The sequence below is a fragment of the Heptranchias perlo genome, chromosome 5, assembly GCF_035084215.1.
Source record: "Heptranchias perlo isolate sHepPer1 chromosome 5, sHepPer1.hap1, whole genome shotgun sequence".
Lineage (NCBI taxonomy): Eukaryota > Metazoa > Chordata > Chondrichthyes > Hexanchiformes > Hexanchidae > Heptranchias > Heptranchias perlo.
In genome coordinates, this window is record NC_090329.1 from 97,187,534 (window position 1) to 97,211,295 (window position 23,762).

The window sequence follows — 23,762 nt, forward strand, 5'->3', positions numbered from 1 at the left end:
TCCACTACCGCCCAAGGCAAATTTCACCCCAAAGAGTCCGGAAGACTTTAATCTCATCATTATGGGCTGGATTAAAATTCAAATCCCAGAGATGAAACGTCACTGCTTTTTCAAGAAAGATGAAACTACAGACATTTATATATATTTTGTGAAGTAATGTATGTATTCCTCACCTTGTCCTGCCGGTCTAGTGCACACCCCTCATGAATGAGTTCCGCAATAACCTCAGTATTACCCACAACAGCTGCCCGATGTACAGCTGTTTGATCACTCTGTCACAAAGAAGCAGAGAGGAAAAATAAAGAATATATTAGTGTAAGTAAGAGAACAGATCACAGCTTGAAAACTTACATAACTTTTATGAAATTGGATAAATCCCATTGTTGTGCCCAGACTATCTAACAGACGTCCCAATAAAATTGTCCACCACACTATTTAATTTTCCATTTAATGTGATCATAGCTTTTGTGTGCTGTTTACCTTTCATGAATTTCTATGAACACACTTGCTCCCCTGGACTCACAAGGAATCCTTCAAAAAATTAAAAACTAAAATTTTCCTGGGCCTCTTCTGGCAATGTAGCTGCCTGCTACCAGGTTGCGCTGGTGGGCCAGGCGGTGGGCGCAGTTGCCATGATCAGCAGTTAAGATCGTGTCGGGGTCCGAATGACATCATCAGATCCCGATATTTAAATATTTATGAGGCTCCTGCTTGCCTGCCTGAGAAACCCTCCAGTTAAAATGGCAGCGTGCGCGAACCGATCAGAATGCATTAAATGCCCAGTCGCCATTTAACTCCCAACTACCCCATTCCTGCCGGACGGGCAGGGTTAAAATCGAGCCTTACGGTTTACCATTGTCTCACTTAAAATACTTCTGAAACAGTTTGTTGTCAAGTGCTAAAATTTATAGCTGGGTTATCATAAAGACCCAATCACCAGGAACTAAAACTTGTCAAATGGATTGGTTTATTGCTGCACAGATGTTTAAAATGATCACAAGAGCCAGAGGGCTGCAGCAAGCACTTCAGATCTATGTCAAATGGACAGGAGAAAAAAAATGAGTGATTAATGAGAAAAGGCTCACAAAGAACGAAAGACACGGACAAGAAAAATGACTTGTAGAGAACTATTCCACAGAACAATTGGGATTTTATGATTTCAATCTCTACAGATTCAAAGAGGACCATTTTTAGACACGTGCTGGGGCAAACATTCAACGCCACTGTGATTGGTAGTGACTTCCAGTGAGGAAGATTTTCACACAGTGGTGAAGAAAGTCTGAAAATGTGCAACAGTCACAATTTCAGTGAGCTAGAATTTCATTCTGATAGGTTGTCCACCTTTACTTTTACTGTTCTACACATCTACTTATAGTTCATATTGTGGAAGAGCAACATCAGTGTACCAGTTTCCCATGTTCATGTTGATCAAACTGGCTCCCCAATCCTGGAGGCAGATTCGCAAGCCCTGAACTACAGAAGTGCTAAATGTGAAAGCACTTTGCATCCTGTGGGTTCAGCCTTCATTTGCATACCAGTAATGCAGACTATATCATTTCACAAATACATAGAAACATACAGATTTTCACAAAGGACATTGCAAAAAGATGTTCTACCCATGAAATGCAGTGATATAATTACTAAGACTTTTTATGTTATAAAATTATAACACAGAGTCATTGTTTTTTCCTAGTAATGATATAATATTAAGCAAAGGCTGTTGTATTAAAGAGAAATAATGGGCCCGATATTAACGCAGAGGCGAGTTCCAAGTCTGGGGGGGGGGGGGGGACGGGGGGGTGGTTTCTGGAGATTTATGTGGGCAAAACCCGGGACAACATTAGTGGGTCGGAATGTCCGATTTCAACATGGCTGCGTAATTATAATTTTACTTCTGGGTTTTGCGTCCATGCGGTGACAGCGGTTGTGATCTAAACTCCACTATTTAAAGGGTCAATGCAAAAATGAAATTTGAAGGAGCTAGGAGGTTTTCGAAGGAGACGGTGAGAGTTATTCAAGATGGATTCAGGATATGGCAGACTGGTCAGAAAGGTAGAAGCCCATAGGATACAGGGAAATGTGGCAAATTGGATCCAAAATTGGCTCAGTATAAGGAAACAAAGGGTAAAAGTCAATGGATGTCTTTGCGAATGGAAATCCATTTCCAGTGGTGTGACACAGGGCTCAGTGTTGGGTCCCTTGCTGTTTGTGGTATATATTAATGATTTGGACTTGAATGTAGGGGGCATGATTTGCAAATTTGCAGATGACACAAAAATTGGCCGTGTAGTTGATAGTGAAGAGGATAGCTGTAGACTCCAAGAAGATATCAATGGGTTGGTGGAGTGGGCAGAAAAGTGGCAAATGGAGTTCAACCCGGAAAAGTATGAGGTGATGCACTTAGGGACGGCAAACAGTAAAAGGGAATAAGCAGTAAATGGGAATATAATGAGAGGGGTAGAAAAAGTGAGAGACCTTGGAGTGCATGTGCGCAAGTCCCTGAAGGTGGCAGTACAGGTAGATAAGGTTGTGAAGAAGGCATACGGAATGTTCTCCGTTATTAGCTGAGGTATAGAATACAAAAGCAGGGATGTAATGATGAAACTGTATAAAATGCTGGTAAGGCCACAGCTGGAGTATTATGCGCAGTTCTGGTCACCACATTACAGGAAGGACGTAATTGCTCTGGAGAGAGTGCAGAGAAGATTTACAAGAATGTTGCCAGGGCTTGAAAATTGCAGCTAGAGGAGAGATTGGATAGTCTGGGGTTGTTTTCCTTGGAGCAGAGGAGGCTGAGGGGAGACTTGATTGAGGTGTACAAAATTATGAGGGGCCTAGATAGAGTAGACAGGAAGTACCTGTTTCCCCGAGTGGAGAGTTCAAGAACTAGAGGACATAGATTTAAGCTGATTGGCAGAAGGATTAGAGGGGCGGTGAGTGTATGGAATTCGCTGCCCGAATTGGTGATAGAGGCAGGGACCCTCGACTCTTTTAAAAAGTACCTGGACCTGCACCTAAAGTGCTGTAAGCTGCAGGGCTAAGGACCGGGTGCTGGAAGGTGGGATTAGAATGGGACCTGGTTGTTCTTTGAGCCGGCGCAGACATGATGGGCTAAATGGCCCCCTTCTGTGCTGTATCTTTTCTATGGTTCTATGGATGAGCAAGGCCAGCACCTAGATTTAACAATGCTCCCCTTCAGTTACTGATGGGTGCAGACAGGAGCAAGAAGGAGACAATTTTCCCCAGCAATGGAACATAGGAACAGGAGTAGGCCATTCAGCCCATCATTAAAAACCTTTCCAAACCCCATCTTTTCAACCGAGCTTACCCCCCTAATCTCTCCCTCCATGGCTCGGTGTCTGTTCCCCTATATATTTGTGAAACAACTTGAGACCTTTTCTTTAAAAAAAATAAAGGTGCTGTATAAATGCAAGTTGTTGTTGTTATTGTTTTTCGCTTGGCTCAGTTGCTAGCAAATTGCCTCCTGGTCAGAAGGCTATGGGGTGAAGCATTATTCCAGGGCTTGAGCACATAATCTAGGCTGACACTCAAGTACTAAGTGAGTGCTGCATTGTCAGAGGTGCCATCCTGCAGATGGCACATTAAACCAGGTTCTTGTCTGCCTTTTCAAGTAGTCCTTAAAAAACTAAAATAGGAAGGCACGGAACTAGCACTCAAAGGAGAATTAAAGTGGGCTAGAGAGCCTTCTTTAATCAAAACTATTTTATCCTAAAAATATCCTCCTGAAAGCAGGGGAAGACTTATGAAACGGGACACACAGTATTTGCAATATGCTGCATACATTTACTTAACCCTTGATTTAAATTACAGTGATAATTTCTCACAATATGAATTAATTTTCATTTCAGCAGCAAAGGCACATATCACCAAGCTAAGGTTTAGAGCATGTTGACTGCAATAATTTGATTCAGTAATGAATAATGATGCAACACCTAGGTCTCACATCAACCAGGAGAGAATGCATGGCAGATGTATTTGAATAACATAAATTTCTAACCTCCTTCACATCTCCTGATCTTTTAACTTCTTTATGGCCTTCCTCCAAGAGCTTTTTTTTCCAAGAGCTTGTATCTCTGCCTTCTGTCTATCACCATAGCAACAGTCTCCTTGATTACATCCAAAATTTTGCAGTGTGTGAATATTCATGGACCAATCAGAAATAGGGTTGGAGGCCCAATAAGGTTTTAAGTGATTGGTTAGCAGAAGGAACGTATTACTAACAGGGGTTATGTGTTCCACAGGACTCGATCCAATTGGTTCAAAATTATAGAAATCCCAATCTAGGCCACTGGAGGTCATTCTTCATCTAAACTTGATACCTCTGAATCAGTCAAAAGGAACACTTTACAGCGGTAGGAATGTCAAATATTGGTCTTCAATTCATCGTATCAATTTTAATGATACTGGAACAGTAGGTGCCATTGTAAAACTTTAACAGAATATGCAAAAAAATTTGTCTAGCAACACCACCTCTTCAAGTAGTCACATCCTGATTCAAAGGAGAGGAAGAAGAAAGTAGGCTAAGTGGGTCTTGAGCAAGTATTTACAAATGCAGGATGAAAAGATGGTTAATAGTCCTTCCTTGCCGTATATTTTTATGTCTTACAGACCATTGTGTCAGCTTGGCTCAGTTGATAGCTTTCTCATCTCTGAGTCAAAGTTGTGGGTTTCAGCCCCACATCAGGTCCTCAGTGCATAATCTAGGTTGACATTCCAGTGCAGTATGAAGCAAGTACCTCATTGTTGGTGAAGCCGTCCTTCAGATGAGATATTAAATTGAGTTCCCATCTGCCTGTTCATGTGGCTGTTAAAGACTTTACGGCATTATTTGGTGAAGCAGAGAGTTCTCCCAGTGACCTGGCCACCATTCTCCTCTCAACTCATGCTACAGAAACAGATTAGCTTGCTGTTTGTGGGATGTTGCTGAAGCAGATTGGCCTATATAACAATACTCCCTGCATTTCAAAACTTATTCATTATGTGAAGCACTTTGAGATGTTGAGAGACAAAAGCTCCACATGTGTAGTTAAGCAACCATGGTCAGCAAATGAGGTAAAAGACAGTATCAAGCTAAATAAAAAGGCTTACACAAATGAAAAGGCTTACACAAAAGGAAAAGTGGAAATCCAGCAGACTGGGAGGTATATAAAGCAACAATGGGATACAAAGAAAGTATTAAGAGGTACAAAAAGGGATTATGAAAAAAAATCTTGCAAGGGATATCAAAGCTAACAGCAAAAGTTTTTTATAAATATATTAAGAGAAAGAAAGTGGTAAAGTAGAATGTGAGCCCATTAAAGAGAGATGCAGGCGAGACTATAATGGACAATAAGGAAATGGCAGACTTGTTACATAAATACTTTGTATCTGTTTCACAAGAAAAGGACAAAATATCAATGGTACAAGGGAACCTAAAAATAAGTCATGGGGAGGAACTTAGTGGATTTAATATAAGCAAGAAAATGGCGATAGAGAAAATAATAGGACTTAAGATAGACAAGTATACAGGATCTGATAGTTTCCACCCCAGGGTATTAAAAGAAATAGGTGAGGAAATTGAGGATGTATTTGTCATAATTTTCCAAAACTCTCTAGATGCAGAAATGGTGCCTTTGGATTGGAAAACTGCAAATATCACTCCATTATTTAAGAAGGGAGGGAGGGAGGGAGAAGCCAGGTAACTACAGGCATGTCAGTTTAATATCAGATGTGGGGAAGTTACTGGAATCTATCATCAGAGACAGAGCTGATCAGAGTCAACATGGATTTGTGGAGGGTAGGTCATGTCTGACTAATCTAGTTGAATTTTTTGAGTAGGTCTCCTGCATGGTGGATAGGGGAATGTCTATGGACATTGTCCATATGGACGTCCAGAAGGCATTTGATAAGGTTCCACACAAAAGATTATTAGAAACAATGAGAGTGCATGGGATTGGACAAAATCTGGCGACATGGGTCGGTAATTGGTTGGGAAGTAGGAGACAGAGAGTAGGGATGAAGGGTTTGTTCTCTGATTGGTGGGATGTGACAAGTGGTGTTCCCCTGGGATCTATACAGGGGCCTCAGTTTTTCACCATATATATTAATGACTTGGATGAAGGAATAGAGAGTTGTAATCCAAGTTTTCAAATGGCACCAAGTTAGGAGGCACAGTAAGTTGTGTGGATGGGAGCAGGAAGTTACAAAGTGACATAGACAGACTAACTGTGGCAGATAGAGTTCAATGTGGAGAAGTGTGAGATCATTCACTTTGGATCTGAGAAACACAAATCGGAATATTTTCTTAATGGTGAGAGACTAGGAGCTGTGGAGGAGCAAAGGGATTTAGGTGTCCATGTACTCAAATCACTAAAAGCGAGTACAAATAGCAATCAAAAAGGCTAATGGAAAGTTGGCCTTTATCTCAAGGGGGTTGGAATCTAAAAGTGAGGAAGTGATGCTTTAGTTATACAGAACCTTGGTCAGACTTGCCTGGATGAGTGCAGCTCCAACAACACTCAAGAAGCTCAACACCATCCAGGGCAAAGCAGCCCGCTTGATTGGCACCCCATCCACCACCCTAAACACTCACTCCCTTGACCACCGGCGCACAGTGGCTGCAGTGTGTACCATCCACAGGATTCACTGCAGCAACTCGCCAAGGCTTCGTTGACAGCACCTCCCAAACCCACGACCTCTACCACCGAGAAGGACAAGGACAGCAGGCACATGGGAACAACCCCACCTGCATGTTCCCCTCCAAGTCACACACCATCCCAGCTTGGAAATATATCGCCGTTCCTTCATCGTTGCTGGGTCAAAATCCTGGAACTCCCTTCCTAACAGCACAGTGGGAGAACCTTTACCATACGGAATGCAGCGGTTCAAGAAGGCGGCTCACCATCACCTTCTCAAGGGCAGTTAGGGATGGGCAATAAATGCTGGCCTCGCCAACAACACCCACATCCCATGAACGAATATTTAAAAAAAAGACCCCATCTGGAATACTGTGTTCAGTTTGGGAACGATATCACGAAAGATATTTTGGCCTTGGGTGGATTATTGCGCAAATTCACCAGAATGATACCAGGGCTTAAAGGGTTAAATTATGAGGACAGGTGGCATAAACTTGATTTGTGTTCCCTTGAGTTTAGACAGTTGAGGGGTGATCTAATCAAGGTGTTTAAATGATAAAGGGATTCAAAAGGATACATAGGAAGAAACAATTTCCTCTAGTGGGGGAATCCTGAACAAGAGGACATAATCTTAAAGGTAGAGCTAAACCATTTAAGAATGAAATCAAAAAGCACTTTTTCACAAAAGAATAGTGGAAATCTGAAACTCGCTCCCCCAAAAGGCTGTTTAATGCTGGGTCAGAAGTATGTGAAAGTCATTGTTATGGTGACTATTTATCAGTTGCAAATTATAGGCTAGCTTTTATTCCAACTGAGGCCTTCGAAAGAGTTACCACTGGAGCACTATGCAGGGTATGGTTGCATAGAGGCTATGGTACTGACAACCCAGCCCTCGGGAGTTAAAATCCAACCATGGCAAGTTGTGAAATCGAATTCAATAAATGAAAGCTTCCATATTATGGTAAAAACCCAACTGATGTCCGGTTCTAACCCCTACTCTGTCTGGCCTACACATGACTCCAAATTCACACTCTGTGGTTAACTCTTAATGCCCTCGGGGCTACTAGGAATACTGCCTTTTCAGTGTTGCCCACATCCCAGGTATTAAAGAAATGCAAACATAGGGAAATCTTACTGCATGAAGTAAAACGAAACAAACCCAGGCCATAAAACCAGATGCTTTGCAGTACAATATCCTTCCTGTTTTTCACCCAAGTTGAGTATTAATTTTATTTTTCCATTTGAAATCCTGCATTCCTAAACCTTACACCAAATGGTAGAATATAAGGAAAAAAATGTGTTTACATAAAAATTAAAATTTCAGGGAGTTAAGGAAATGTTAGTGGGCCAAATTCATTCAGTTCTACAATACATAGTTTGGAGTTAAGTAGCAATGTTAAACTTAACTGTCTTATTTGGAAAGATACTTTAAACCATGACTAGAAAGATTTCATAATTATCCTGGTTTCAAGTATTTATGATGCAACACATGATTATTTCCTGAGATCCCAACAAACCCTCTCCAAAATACTCTTTGCTGTGAGACAGGTGTGAAATGCGAGGCAAGAAACAAGGAAATCTGATGAGAAGTGGTCTGGTCACTTCTGACTTACATCATCCTGGATGTCGAGATCGCAACTTGCTTTCAGCAGAATTCGTACGACGTCAATGTGGCCCTTGTATGCAGCCAAATGCAGTGCAGTACGTCCATGCTGAAAAAGTATGGCAGACAACAATGAGAAATGGTTAACTACACAAAGCTTCACTTAATAACTCCCATATGGAGACTCTCTTGCAACTTGTCCCATTACAAACCCGTCCCTGCTCAGTCACCACAGGTGTACCCCAAGGTTCCATTCTTAGCTCCCTTCCTTTCCTCACCTAAATGTTGTCCCTTGGTTTCATTACACACACTTTAAATACCAACCCTTAAAGATTCACAACACAGCAGAAGGTAATCATAGAATTTTACAGCACAGCAGGAGGCCTTCAGTCCATTGCACCTGTGCCAGAGCTATCAATGATGCCTCATTCCCCTGCCCTGTCCTTGTCCCCTTTTAAATGTTTCTTTTTCAAATATCCCTTTTAAAAGCTATTCTCGATTCTACTTCCACCAATGTTTCTGGTGGGGCATTCCATGTTGTAACTACCTCTGTTAAAAAAAAGACTCTTAATTTCTCCTTTCTTTCTTTGATGATGATCTTAAATTTATGACTTCTAGCTGCCAACTCACTAATCAGTGAAAATAATTTTTCCAAATTACTTCCTTAAATTCCTTCCTAATTTTGAACACCTCTATCAGATCTCCTCTTAACCTTCTCTATTCTAGTGAAAAGCCAATGTCTCTAGTTTCTCCTCATAATCAAAGCCTTACATCCACGGTATCATCTCTTCTGTACTTTCTCCATGGCCTTGACTTCCTTCCTAAAGTAAGGCTCCCAAAAGTGTGATCTAACTAATGATATGTATAGGTTTAGCAATACCACTGTACTTTTGTACTTTATACTCCTATTTATAGAACAGAGTGTGGCACCAAGGAGCCCTAGTAAAATTGAACTCAATGGGAATCAGGGGGAAAACTCTCCAGTGGCTGGAGTCATACCTAGCACAAAGGAAGATGGTAGTGGTTGTTGCAGGCCAATCATCTCAGCCCCAGGGCATTGCTGCAGGAGTTCCTCAGGGCAGTGTCCTAAGCCCAACAATCTTCAGCTGCTTCATCAATGACCTTCCCTCCATCATAAGGTCAGAATTAGGGATGTTCGCTGATGATTGCACAGTGTTCGGTTCCATTCGCAACCCCTCAAATAATGAAGCAGTCCGAGCCCGCATGCAGCAAGACCTGGACAACATCCAGGCTTGGGCTCATAAGTGGCAAGTAACATTCGCGCCAGACAAGTACCAGGCAATGACCATCTCCAACAAGAGAGAGTCTAACCACCTCCCCATGACATTCAACGGCATTACCATCGCCGATTCCCCCACCATCAACATCCTGGGGGTCACCATTGACCAGAAACTTAATTGGACCAGCCATATAAATACTGTGGCTACAAGAGCAGGTCAGAGACTGGGTATCCTGCGGCGAGTGACTCACTTCCTGACTCCCCAAAGCCTTTCCACCATCAACAAGGCACAAGTCAGGAGTGTGATGGAATACTCTCCACTTGCCTGGATGAGTGCAGCTCCAACAACACTCAAGAAGCTCGACACCATCCAGGACAAAGCAGCCCGCTTGATTGGTACCCCATCCACCACCCTAAACATTCAGTCCCTTCACCACCGGCGCACAGTGGCCGCAGTGTGTACCATCCACAGGATGCACTGTAGCAACTCGCCAAGGCTTCTTCGACAGCACCTCCCAAACCCGCGACCTCTACCACCTAGAAGGACAAGAGCAGCAGGTACATGGGAACAACACCACCTGCACGTTCCCCTCCAAGTCACACACCATCCCGACTTGGAAATATATCGCCGTTCCTTCATCATTGCTGGGTCAAAATCCTGGAACTCCCTTCCCAACAGCACTGTGGGAGAACCTTTACCACACGGACTGCAGCGGTTCAAGAAGGCGGCTCACCACCACCTTCTCAAGGGCAATTAGGGATGGGCAATAAATGCTGGCCTCGCCAGCGACGCCCACATCCCATGAACGAATAATAAAAAAAAAAGGATCCACGTAGAGGTTGTTGGGTGCAAGTTATCATTTTAAAATATTCATTCATGGATGTTCAAATCAACTGAAATATTGACTTATTGATGGATGCTCTGAATTGCAGAATTCAGACTCATATCCACATTAGGAGCTTCTAATGTCAGACATGTATTTTGAGGAGGCAGTGAGGGAAGTCAGGCACTTCTCCATAGAGATGGAAATATCACCTGGCCCACTCATACACATTCTAGTGACCAGTTCCAGAGGTTATATTGATAGAGCGGCCTGTTTGCACATCCTTTCATCTGGGGATGTTGTGTGAGCTGGAAAGCTTTGTGAGAAAGAATAAACACGTAAATATTCAAAATACATGTTCAATCATCCAAACCCAAAACCTCAGTCATTATTGCTAACCGTGTCACTAACAACGTATCTGGCGCATAACTGGCCCGGTTTTTCACTGCCAGATTGGGCTCCACTATCTAAAGTATTATTATGCCTCCCTCTCTTTGTTCAAATTCTCCCACTACTCCAGGGTTATCCTGGAGGGTAAGGACAACTCCAGACACCTCTTCCGAACAACAAACTGCCTCCTCCAATCCTCTTCCTCTGCTCTCACCCCTCACCCTCCCATCTCCACCTCCAACACTGAATGTAAGGAGCTCATGGATTTATTCATCTTAAAAATCAAGACCTTCCAATCGGCTGCCTCAGCTCCTCCTCTTCCACCCAAGTCCTCCCAGCCACCTCAAATTGCCCCACAGCATCTATCCCTACACCCTCACCAAGCTCATCTCCTCCATGACACCCTCAATGCTTTCCCAACGCTACTTCTCATTGGACAACTACCCATCCTTGTTGATATCTCCTCATCCTCGGGCTCTGTCCTGCCACCCTTCAAGACTGCTGTTGTTAACCCCAAAAGAACACCCTTGATCCCTTTATCCTTCTCTGGGTCCAACCTCCCTAAAATCCTTGAATGGTTCATCATCACCACTAGATGAAAGCCCACATCTTCCATCATTACCCCTTTGAATCCCTTTTATCCCGTATCTGCCCTGCCCACAGCACCAAGGATGTTACAGTAAAAGTCACCAACAATATCCTTTGTGACTGCAACAGTGTTCTACTGAGCCTTCTCATACTCCTTGACTTCTCCTCCATGTTCAACACTGTTCACCACTTCAGTCATTCTCCACCCGTGGTCACCTCCATGGTTGTGTCCTGGTTTGGTTCTACTTTGGTTCATCACAGCAAAGCCAGCAATTCTTTTGTAATAGCTTCTCCTCCCACCTCTGCAGGGTCACCCCAAGGTTCCATCCTTTGCCCCCTTCTTTTCCTCACCTAAATGTTGTCCCTTGGTAACGTAATTCGTAAGCATGGGGACAACTTTCACGTCCATTCTAATGACACCCAGTTCTATCATTCTGCCACCACCTTTGACTCCTCGACCATCACTGCTGCATTTCTGACTGCTTAGGCAACCTCAAGTCCTGGATGTGCAAGAACATCCTTCAACTCAACATCAGGAAAACTGAAGCTACTCTGTTCATCACCCGTCAAAACCTCTGCACGTTAGCCCCCAACTACATCTCTCACCCCAGCAGCACGTTCAGTTTGAACCGATTCACAATCTGTTTGATGATCCAAGCTGAGCTTCAAATCCCACACCATCACCATACCACCTATTTTCATCTCTGCAACAGTTCCCACTTCTGCCTATACCTCATTCCTACTGCTATTGAAAATGTTTATCCATGCCTTTGTGACCTCCAGACTCGCTTACTCCAATGCTCTATTCCCTGGTCTCGAGTCCTGACCTTTGCAAATTGGAACCCATCCAAAACTCTGCTACATGCATTCTGTTCTACACTAAGCCCCACTCCCATCATCCCATCCTCCCAAACCTTCACTGGCTCTCAATACATTGATTGCAATATCCTTCTCATCCACAAGTCCCTCTGTGGCCTTGCTCCTTCCTAGGAGTACTGTATGCAGTTTTGGCTTCCTTACCTAAGGAAGGATATACTTGCCTTAGAGGCGGTGCAACGAAAGTTCACTAGATTGATTCCTGGAATGAGAGGGTTGTCCTATGAGGAAAGAATGAAAAGAATGGGCCTATACTCTTTGGAGTTTAGAAGAATGAGAGGTGATCTCATTGAAACATATAAGATTCTAAGAGGGCTTGACAAGGTAGATGCTGAGAGGTTGTTTCCCCTGGCTGGAGAGTCTAGAACTACGGGACATGGTCCCAGGATAAGGGGTCGGACATTTAGGACTGAGATGAGGAGGAATTTCTTCACTCAGAGGGCCATGAATATTTGGAATTCTCTACCCCAGAAGGATGTGGATGCTCAGTCGTTGAGTATATTCAATGCTGAGACTGATAGATTTTTGGACTCTAAGGGAATCAAGGGATATGGGGATCAGGTGGGAAAGTGGAGTTGAGGTCGAAGATCAGCCATGATCTTATTGAGTGATGGAGCAAGCTCGAGGGGCCATATGGTCTACTCCTGCTCCTATTTCTTATGTTTCTTACCTCTGTGATCATGCCTTTTGTCACCACCTCTAGCCCTTCTCCCATTACTGTTTGGTGTACAGTTAATTTCGCCTCTGTGAATCTTTGAGATTGCATGAAAGGTGCTTTCTAAATGCAAGTTGTGGTTATTAACAGCAAGCCTTATCCCTTCAACAGTGCTAAATGGTCTCTTAAAGGGTATGAGATAGGCAAGTGTTTTCACAGTACCAAAATTTGTACATGTTTTTGGCATGCCAAATCGGCTGTTGCAGTGTGAAGTTTTGCTGCAAGCCACTTAGAGAGATCTTGCCAGTCCCAGCTCCAGCTCCCAACTTACACTGTTGCTTCACTCTGGGAGCGGAGTCAGCGCCAAGGGCTGCAGGCTGGAATTCCTGATCTTTCAACAGTTTTTGCCAGAGCAGATATTGCCACCCAGAGTGAATGACAGACAGTCCACTCCCGGAACAAAGCAACTATTAAAAAGCCCCATTTCTAACTTTAAAGGGGGGGGGGGGGGGGGGGTGCGGGGTGGTCTATATTACTAGTGCAATTACCTACCACTGTGATTCATACACGATCATTATTTTTAGCTTCCCAAAAATCAGATCACTTTTATGTGATTGGATCACTTTTAAAGAGGAGCATTCTTTATTGAAACGTTTTTGGCAAATATTTATTCTGTGTTTGCCAAATTGCAATGTGTTGAAACTCATCAGTTCATCATCTAAACTGCGATCTCATTCTGGTCAGGCACAGCCTTTGTTCTTGTATGTTTGATAACATTTATGGGAAGTGGAGTGGTGGTCATGGCAGGTGCACTGCCTTCAGATAAATAAAATTCAGCCAGTAATGTGTGGCAGTGAGCGATGACATTTATGTAATACAGTGAGGTATTTTGTCATATCACTGTGTTTGGCAAATGATCACTGATTGCCTGTGAGAATATCCCTATATCTTCTAACATTTTCCTGCTTTTGTTACCTTTTTCTGATTGCAGTATGTGTTATTTGCTGGTGTTTTCCTTCCTCTCCTTTCCCCCTTTTTTTCTGAATCTATTAAAATGCTTGTTCGGTCTCCAGTTCTGAAGAAAGATGTTCAACTGCCCTTTTTGCTGACTAACCTATTGTGCATTTCCAGAATCTTCTATTTTTGTTACACAAAGAAGGTTTGCCCAATGCTTTGTCATAAAGATGGCACCGCTGTTCCTCCTGACAAGACTTTAAACTCTTCTGTTTTAGTTGCAAGGTGTGAACAACAACCCAGAACCAGAAGGGACACTGATCAAGGAAACATACCCACAATGTCTCTATAAAATGACGTGAAGCTAGAGACTGTCTAACGTTTCCTGTTCCTGAAAATTCTTCTGTTCTACTGCTGGAGTTGATTATTTTGGAACATTTTTAAAAAATTCATTCTGGGGATATGGGCATCACTGACGAGGCCGGCATTTATTGTCCATCACTAGTTGCCCTTGAGAAGGTGGTGGTGAGCCGCCTTCTTGAACCGCTGCAGTCCGTGTAGTGAAGGTATTCCCACAGTGCTGTTAGGTAGGGAGTTCCAGGATTTTGACCCCGTGATGATGAACAGCGATATATGTCCAAGCCCTCTTTAAAACTCAACTCTTTGACCAAGCTTTTGGTCATCTCTACTAATATTTCCTTCTTTGGCTCAGCACCCATTTTTAATTATGCCTCCATGAAGCGCTTTGTGACATTTGTAGTAGTAATAGTAGTAAACGGGACTATGAAAAGGACTAGCAGATAATATAAATGGAAATTTTACAGTCTTTTATAAGCACATAAAAAGTAAAAGAATAGTTAGAGAAGGTAAGACTGCTCAGGGTTTAAGTGGAGGGAGTCTAATTGTGAAGGTGTGGCAGAGATGTTAAATAAATATTTTGAATCGTTGTTATACAAGTGATGGTGGAAGTGACAATGTAGGTGTTCTGGCAGAGAACATTGAACAATCATTTGACATATCTGTAGAAAAGCAGTCGGTTCTAAAAAAATAGTAGAACCCAGGGTGGGTAAAAATAATTGGGCCCTGATTGCCTGCACCCGAGGCTGTAGAAAGAAACTAGAGAGGAGTTAGCAGAGGCTCAGATCACAATTATTCAACTCTCCTTAAATATGCAAATTGTGCTGTCGCAGTGGAGAGTGCCAAAGTAACACCTTTGTTATTCCTGTTATAAATTCTCGTGAATCTTCACTTTACCCTTTCCATAGCTCTCGTGTTCTTTCTATAATCTGGATGCCCTAAACTGCCTGCAGTACTCCAGTTGTGGCCTAACTAATGTCTTGTACAGACTCAACATAATTGCCTTATATTATATTCAACGCCTCTATGTATAAGACCCAGAATATCATTTCTCTTTTTATAATCTTTTTTTTTAACCTGCACTCCATCCTTCAGAAGATCTGTGTGTCTGTAACTCTAGATCCCTCTGTTCCTCCATTCTGTTCAGAATCTTACCGTGTAGAGTATACGTCCTTTCGCGGTTTCTTTCTCCAAAGTGTACTACTTCACAACTTCTCTGCTAAACCAGCTAAGAATATTACACAGTCGGTAGAAAGTTACGTAACATTCAGATAAGAACTTGTTAAAGCTCCATTGTTGCCGGCATGCGTGGGCCAAGCTGTCAAGTAATTACAGATCACACTGTTCCAATCCGACGGCAAGTGCTAAACTCCACTCTGACAGATCTCTATGGGCTGCAGGGCTCAAAAATACTTCAACTTTCCACACCCCATCACTTTTGTTTAACAGAAAATTGAAGTGTAAAAGAAAACACATTCCCAGTAACCCCTGCGGCACCATTTAATTAAAGGAACCATAACCTCAAGAAAACCACAAGGTCTATTCTCTGAAAATATCAGTTCCAGAGATGACCTTTAGATTCTGTATGTAAACAGCTCTATAAAGTTGCTGGACTTTCCACGTTTATAGCGTTCATTACTGTCAGAAGACAACTTCCTTGTACTGTATATACTCTCATATAAAAACAACCACGCTGAACACAACCGTCCTTATTTCTCAGACAGGTTGATGATTTTTTTGTTGCTACTTTCAAGGCAATAAACCCAAGCAGTCCAACCTTCAAAAACAAGATTGAAATTTCCCACGTTCTGGTCAGCTTCCCCACCAGTCACCATGCTGTCCCCAGCACCGGGAAATGTCATTTAGCATATTGGAGAGAAGGGTGCAGGAGACGGGCAGTGCGGAAAGTGCAGCAGGAGACCAGAACTGCAGAGTGGAATAAAATAGACACCTTTGTTTGCAGTGAGGAGTATTTGTACTGAAAGCTATCCCGCTGGTAGTCTTTCATAATCTTTTTAGTTATGCTTCCTCTAAAACAAAAGGAAACAAGTAAGAAGAGGGATTAAGAATGATCTTTTCAGCTCCTTACTTGCTGACTGTATTCACCTTGTAGCTGTGACTCGTTCTGTATTTCGTTCCCACTTACTGTGCCCTGAGCTAGGATTGTCAACCCTCCAGGAATGTCCTGAAGTCTCCAGCAATTAAAGATTAATCTCCTGCGATTGACACTGCTGCGATCAATCCAAGAGGAAAATCATTGGGCCATTAAAAATCATTGTCTGTTTTTTTCATTTTCTTTATACACTTTCATTTATTAGTTATGAAAATATTGGAGATGGATAAAAAGGCTGTTTGACAGGGTGGGGCAGTTTGAGGCAGGAAGTAATGTGATGAAACTTCCAGGAATACATCCTACCAGATTTGCAACCCTACTCTGAGTGCAGGTCAACTCGTGTACTTGCAACGCTGCTACCAAACACAGAGCCAAACCAGAGCTTCGCAAGTTCAGTTTTCAAAAACAGTGGTCAACCTGCACCCAGACCACTATGAGCAGGAGCCAAACATAGAAACATAGAAAATAGAAGCAGGAGCAGGAGGAGGCCATTCAGCCCTTCGAGCCTGTTCCGCCATTCAATATGATCATGGTTGATCCTCTATCTCAATACCATATTCCAGTTCTCTCCCCATACCCCTTGATGCCTTTTGTGCCTAGAAATCTATCTAGCTCCTTCTTAAATATATTCAGTGACTTGGCCTCCACAGCCTTCTGTGGTAGAGAATTCCACAGGTTCACCACCCTCTGAGTGAAGAAATTTCTCCTCATCTCAGTCCTAAATGTCCTACCACGTATCCTGAGACAGTGACGCCTCGTTCTGGACCCCCCCTGCCAGGGGAAATATCCTCCCCGCATCCAGTCTGTCTAGCCCTGTCAGAATTTTATATGTTTCAATGAGATCCCCTCTCATTCTTCTAAACTAGAGAGAATACAGGCCGAGTCGACCCAATCTCTCCTCATACGACAGTCCTACCATCTCAGGAATCTGTCTGGTGAACCTTCACTGTGCTCCCTCTATGGCAAGTATATCCTTTCTTAGGTAAGGAGGCTAAAACTGCACACAATACTCCAGGCGTGGTCTCACCAAGGCCCTGTATAACTGCAGTAAGATATCCTTGCTCCTGTACTCAAATCCTCTTGCAATGAAGGCCAACATACCATTTGCCTTCCTAACTGCTTGCTGCACCTGCATGTTTGCTTTCAGTGACTGGTATACAAGGACACCCAGGTCCCTTTGTACATCAACATTTCCCAATCTATCACCATTTAAATAATACTCTGCCTTTCTGTTTTTCCTTCCGAAGTGGATAACTTCACATTTATCCACGTTATACTGCATCTGCCATGTATTTGCCCACTCACTCAACTTGTCTAAATCACCTTAAAGCCTCTCAGCATCCTCCTCACAACTCACGATCCCACCTAGTTTTGTGTCGTCAGCAAACTTGGAAATATTACATTTGATTCCCTCATCCAAATCATTGATATATATTGTGAATAGCTGGGGTCCAAGCACTGATCCCTGTGGTACCCCACTAGTCACTGCCTGCCACCCCGAGAAAGACCCATTTATTCCTACTCTCTGTTTCCTGTCTGAACCAATTTTCAATCCATGCCAGTCTATTACCACCAATCCCATGTGCTTTAATTTTGCACACTAACCTCTTATGTGGGACTTTATCAAAGGCCTTCTGAAAATCCAAATAAACCACATCCACTGGTTCTCCCTTATCTATTCTACCAGTTACATCCTCAAAAAACTCCAGTAGGTTTGTCAAACATGATTTCCCTTTCATAAATCCATGTTGACTTTGTCTAATCCTGTTGATACTTTCTAAGTGCCCTGTTATCACATCCTTTATAATAGACTCTAGCATTTTCCCCCACTACTGATGTTAGGCTAACCGGTCTGTAGTTCCCTGTTTTTTCTCTCCCTCCTTTTTTAAATAATGGGGTTATATTTGCCACCCTTCAATCTGCAGGAACTGTTCCATAATCTATAGAATTTTGGAAGATGACAACCAATGCATCCACTATGTCCATGGCTACCTCTTTTAGTACTCTGGGATGCAGATTATCAGGCCCTGGTGATTTATCAGCTTTCAGTCCCATTAATTTCTCCAGCACTTTTTTTTACTAATACTAATTTCCTTTAATTCCTCCTTCTCACTAGTCCCTTGGTTCCCTAGCATTTCTGTGAAATTATTTGTGTCCTCTTCCGTGAAGACAGAACCAAAGTATTTGTTTAATTGCTCTGCCATTTCCCTGTTCCCCATTATAAATTCTCTCATTTCTGACTGTAAGGGACCTACATTTGTCTTCACTAATCTTTTTCTTTTTACATACTTGTAGAAGCTTTGACAGTCCACTTTTATGTTCCTTGCAAGTTTACTCTCATACTCTATTTTTCCCCTCTTAAATCAATCTCTTGGTCCTTTTTGCTGAATTGTAAACTGCTCCCAATCCTCAGGCTTGCTTCTTTTTGTGGCAACTTTATATGATTCCTCTTTTCTAATGCTATCCTTAATTTCTTTTGTTAGCCATGGTCACAGTGCAGTCCCAGTCCCAGTCCCAGTGCCAATCGCAGTCCCAGTCCCAGTGCCAGTCCCAGCCACTGCGCCAATCCCAGTCCCAGCGCCAATCCCAGTCCCAGTCCCAGCGCCAGTCCCAGTCCCAGTCCCAGTCCCAGTCCCAGTCCCAGTCCCAGTGCCAGTCCCAGTCCCAGTCCCAGTCCCAGCCCCAGCCCCAGTCCCAGTCCCAGCCACAGCGCCAGTCCCAGTCCCAATCCCAGCCACAGCGCCAGTCCCAGTCCCAATCCCAGCGCCAGTCCCAGTCCCAATCCCAATCCCAGCGCTAATCCCAGTCCCAGTCCCAATCCCAGTCCCAGTCCCAGTCCCAATCCCAGTCCCAGTGCCAGTGCCAGTCCCAGTCCCAGCGCCAGTCCCAATCCCAGTCCCAGCGCCAGTCCCAGTCCCAGCGCCAGTCCCAGTCCCAGCGCCAGTCCCAGCGCCAGTCCCAGCCCCAGCGCCAGTCCCAGTCCCAGCGCCAGTCCCAGTCCCAATCCCAGCGCCAGTCCCAGTCCCAGTGCCAGTCCCAGTCCCAGTGCCAGTCCCAGTGCCAGTCCCAGTCCCAATCCCAGCGCCAGTCCCAGTCCCAGCGCCAATCCCAGCGCCAGTCCCAGTCCCAGCGCCAGTCCCAGCGCCAGTCCCAATCCCAGCGCCAGTCCCAGTCCCAGCGCCAGTCCCAGTCCCAGTCCCAGTCCCAGTCCCAGTCCCAGCGCCAGTCCCAGCGCCAGTCCCAGCGCCAGTCCCAATCCCAGCGCCAGTCCCAGTCCCAGTCCCAATCCCAGCGCCAGTCCCAGTCCCAGTCCCAGCGCCAGTCCCAATCCCAGTCCCAATCCCAGTCCCAGTGCCAGTCCCAGTCCCAGTCCCAGTGCCAGTCCCAGTCCCAGTCCCAGTCCCAGCGCCAGTCCCAGTCCCAGTCCCAGCGCCAGTCCCAGCGCCAGTCCCAATCCCAGCCACAGCGCCAGTCCCAGTCCCAGTCCCAGTCCCAATCCCAGCACCAGTCCCAGTCCCAGCGCCAGTCCCAGTCCCAGCGCCAGTCCCAATCCCAGCGCCAGTCCCAATCCCAGCGCCAGTCCCAGTACCAGCGCCAGTCCCAGTACCAGCGCCAGTCCCAGTCCCAATCCCAGTCCCAGCGCCAGTCCCAGCGCCAGTCCCAGTCCCAGTCCCAGTCCCAGCCACAGCGCCAGTCCCAGTCCCAGTCCCAGTGCCAGTCCCAGTCCCAGTCCCAGTCCCAGCGCCAGTCCCAGCGCCAGTCCCAGTCCCAGCGCCAGTCCCAGTCCCAATCCCAGCCACAGTCCCAGTCCCAATCCCAGTCCCAGCCACAGCGCCAGTGTAGTCAGCAAGTGCCAAACTAAAATGAAAAGATTCCTTATCTTCCTTCTTACACATTTCCTTTCATTTTAAAGCAAGCGTAACCGAAAAGTTGAAGCAAGTGTTACATGTAAAGAGCTCTCCTATCTTCAGTCCTCAGGGCTTTATATTCCTGTATAAGATGACCAAACAGTGGCATAAATATCCTGTTGTACTGGCATGTGTACATGGTAATTATCATAGCTCAAAATATAATTGAGATGTCTTGTTAGCACTGTATTTTAACCGTCCAAGTTCAATACTAAGGCACGGCAAATACAATTTGCATTGATTCTCCGGGTCCTAAGGCCTACTTCTGTCTGCTCTGAGAACAGATCAGCTCAATACAAAAGAATGGGCACACATGACTGGTAGGCTTGTACTTGCACATTCAACACCGAAAAAGCTATACACAGAACCATATCTGTATCCTGAAACACCTAATGAGGACCCTGCTTTGGAGCTTAAGGGAACAGGTTGTCACAATATCAGTGAACAGAGACTCTTTCATAAATGCTTGGAGGCAAGCCACCGTTCTGTTTCAGGTACCCTACTAAAAGAATGTCTGGTGTCTAAGCAACGTGGCAAAGTCTAGAATGAATTCAGATTTCTTTATAAACTTTCCAGGCCTCTGCTGCTTCAAGTCAAGCTTTGACATTCACAGCTGTTTCAATGGTGAGTACAGCCTATGTTGAAATGGAGTTTCAAGAACTTTTTCATAACTGTGAGCACAAGAAGAACTTTTATCCTTTAATCAATTCAAAGGCCCTTTTCGTTAATGCAATGTTGGAGTTAATGCAATTAGTCCGATTCTTATTGGGTTCCATTCAAAATTAGTTTTATGATAATTAACATACATTACAAGCAGAGACCAGGATTCTGGTCTCTGAATACTGGATTGCCATCTGGTGGGGTACTTGTGTCCGATGGGAGCTGATGGGAGCTGAATGGCGACCCCCCCACATCCTACATCGTATCTAGCTGGACCTCCTGGTAGGGGGTAGTGAGTTAAGCTAACAACCCGTCCGCATAAAAGGGGTCTTCGTTACAGAAACAACCCAGAGTACAATCTGCTGGATGTAAAAGCAGTGGGAGAAAGGGGTCTCCCCCTATGTGCCGCTCAGAGAAAGAAGATGAATTTCATTTCATAAAGAAGAATGTTTCTGCTACTACAGATAAACTAAAGCCTAAAACCTGGTTTGTTGCAGTAACAGTTTAACTGTCCTTAATGCTATTTTCTCTCATCTTAGTAGCAGTCAGATTAATTCCCTAGTGTACACAAAGTGGACAACTGACTCACATCTGGCGTTGTACTGTGCATGTAGGATGTGCACAAATGGACTGTAAACTGAGAAAGTCATGGGTCATATGCTCTCCTCCAAACGTCACTGTCTCTTAGCACAAAACATTTTTTCCACTTTTCATGGTACCGATTAGAGGACATCTCCTGAATGACCCCAACATTCAAAAGATGTCTTGAGAATGTTAGTGTACACAGTTTTTTACTTCCTTTACCTGTCTTGTTATACTGGACCTATTCTGGGGGTGTATGTGGGGGTGGAAGAGCAAAATTGTCATTAGCCAGGATTTGACCTCATAAAAATGATAAATTCAGTCTGTCCCCTTGTTCAAACAGGTGATGCAATATAAAGAGTGAATATAGCCATGAAAGTTTGTCATCATCTACAGGAACTAATGTTTGGCACTGCATATATCTTGCATATTTAAGAGTTGTTTTCTTTCCAGCCAACAGGAAAAGATTACACAATGCTGCAAAGAACATAATACTAATTGTATCAGGGACAGACCCACTCATCCTGGAGAAAGGAAGATTCTAACATGCTACAAGATCCAAAGAGCAACAATTTACCACCCATCCACACCATTCTGTGATTGCAGACTGTACTTATGTAGATATGTAAACAACTAACCACAATTCCATCAACCAAAAAGAACACACCACTACTTAAAATAATAAAGGCACTACTCACTTTCTCTCTAAACAGAGACTTTAAACAGAAGTTTACTTGCTGTAACCTCTATCTGGCCTAGCTCCGTGGCTGGTGTGGCCTAAAACTTTAAAACACACTGCTCTTAGGCTGCTGGCTATAAGAGTGAAACACTTGACTGTAGACTGCCATACTCTGTGATAGGAAAACTCTGACCACTGAACTGCCATCAAAGAGGGTTACAGCTAATCACTGACCCTGTCTCCTCAAAGGTCTCAGACACAGCTGTTAATCAAAGACATTACCCCAGGATAGTGTTTGAATCTTTGTTCTGTGTCAAGGTTGCATGGGTCCACTTCTGCAGCTGTACTGAAACAAAAGGCAGCCAATGGTTGCATCTCTCATAATTATATTAGATCAAACAGCCATTCATCAATGTAGAATGGATAGCCAACCTTTGACAATGGCAAAATTGCTTGTGATAAATGTGATGGCCTGGGTCGATTAAACAATTAACACTTTAGAAGGTGGATGGGCTTTTTCCATTGCTACCTTGTTTTGTAATTTTGGAACTTTAATATCATCTAAGTAAAAGCTATCTATGTTTCATTGTCTCTATACTAGCTAAATCACCATCCTTAAAACCACGGTGACTTTGCAAAATTCTTCAACATGATAGGGGAAGGGAAAGATTTCCTTTGTACATTTGTGCTTTCACTAAATAAATCATTCTCCATGCTGTTAATTCTACTTTCCAACAGCATCTTTTAATTTTAAGTGCCTGTTACTTTGTAGTCCCCTAACTCCCCATACTAGGGTCAAATTCCAATCATACAACCTTCATTGGTTCTCGGGTGTGGTATTAAATGAAGTGCCTAGTTTTGCTCAGAAGGTGATTGGTATGGTACTGAGTCTTGTAGACCAGATTTGTGATTAGGTGATCTCAGCTGGGTGGCAGTGGGGGTATTATAATTGGCATACTGGCTTCAATGTTCCTGGTTGAGGGACAGGAAAGATAGCAACCATGATCCCTGTTCCTAATTGTTATCCAGTGTCTCCTCCTGCAACGGCTATAATGCCCCCAACTTATTGTCCAGGTTCATGCATGAAGAATGGCTAATTCGATGAGGTATTAGATAACTGCAGTGCCCACATCATGAGTCACTGCTTTTAGGAAAGTGAAGGAAAAATGAAGTACCTTGTGATACTGATACATTTCAGCACAGAGTGAGTCTTTCACGTCCTTCTGATAGCTGGTACATAGCATCATAAGGCATCACGAGAGAGTGCTGCATGGTTGGGGATTCCATCTTTCAGATAAAATGATGAACCAAGGCCCTATTTGCCTGTATAGGGGGATGCAAAAGATCCCATGGCACTATTTGAAGAATAGGGAGTTCTCCCTGGTCTCTTGTCCAATATGTATTCCTCAATCAACACCTCCAAAAACAGATTTATTGGTAATTGCTGTTTGTAGGTCAAATTGGTTGCTGTGTTTACCTACTTAACAACAGTGACCTCACTTCAGAATCAATTCTTTGGCTATGAATCACTTTGGGATGATCTGAGGATGCTACAAGTTTATTCTTTTTCTTTTCATAAGCGCGTTGTTGCTACTTGCCACAGGACGGGCTGTTAAAAACAGCACTAAATACACCAAATGGGTAACAGGATATCACAGTCTTTCTGGTTTTTCAGTAGATGAAAACATAAAATTACAA

The 23,762-nt window shown here is 43.7% G+C and overlaps 1 protein-coding gene across 1 annotated transcript in view; it reads right to left on the reverse strand.

Moving 5' to 3' along the window:
* The window catches only part of ankrd6b (ankyrin repeat domain 6b), a 208,458-nt gene that overhangs the window by 26,935 nt on the left and 157,761 nt on the right, over positions 1–23,762 (reverse strand). The window contains exons 4-5 of the mRNA XM_067984888.1: positions 8,249–8,347; positions 174–272 (exon numbers count right to left, since the gene is read on the reverse strand). Of these exons, the coding sequence (XP_067840989.1) occupies positions 174–272; positions 8,249–8,347 (198 nt within the window). The remainder of the gene's footprint in view (positions 1–173; positions 273–8,248; positions 8,348–23,762) is intronic.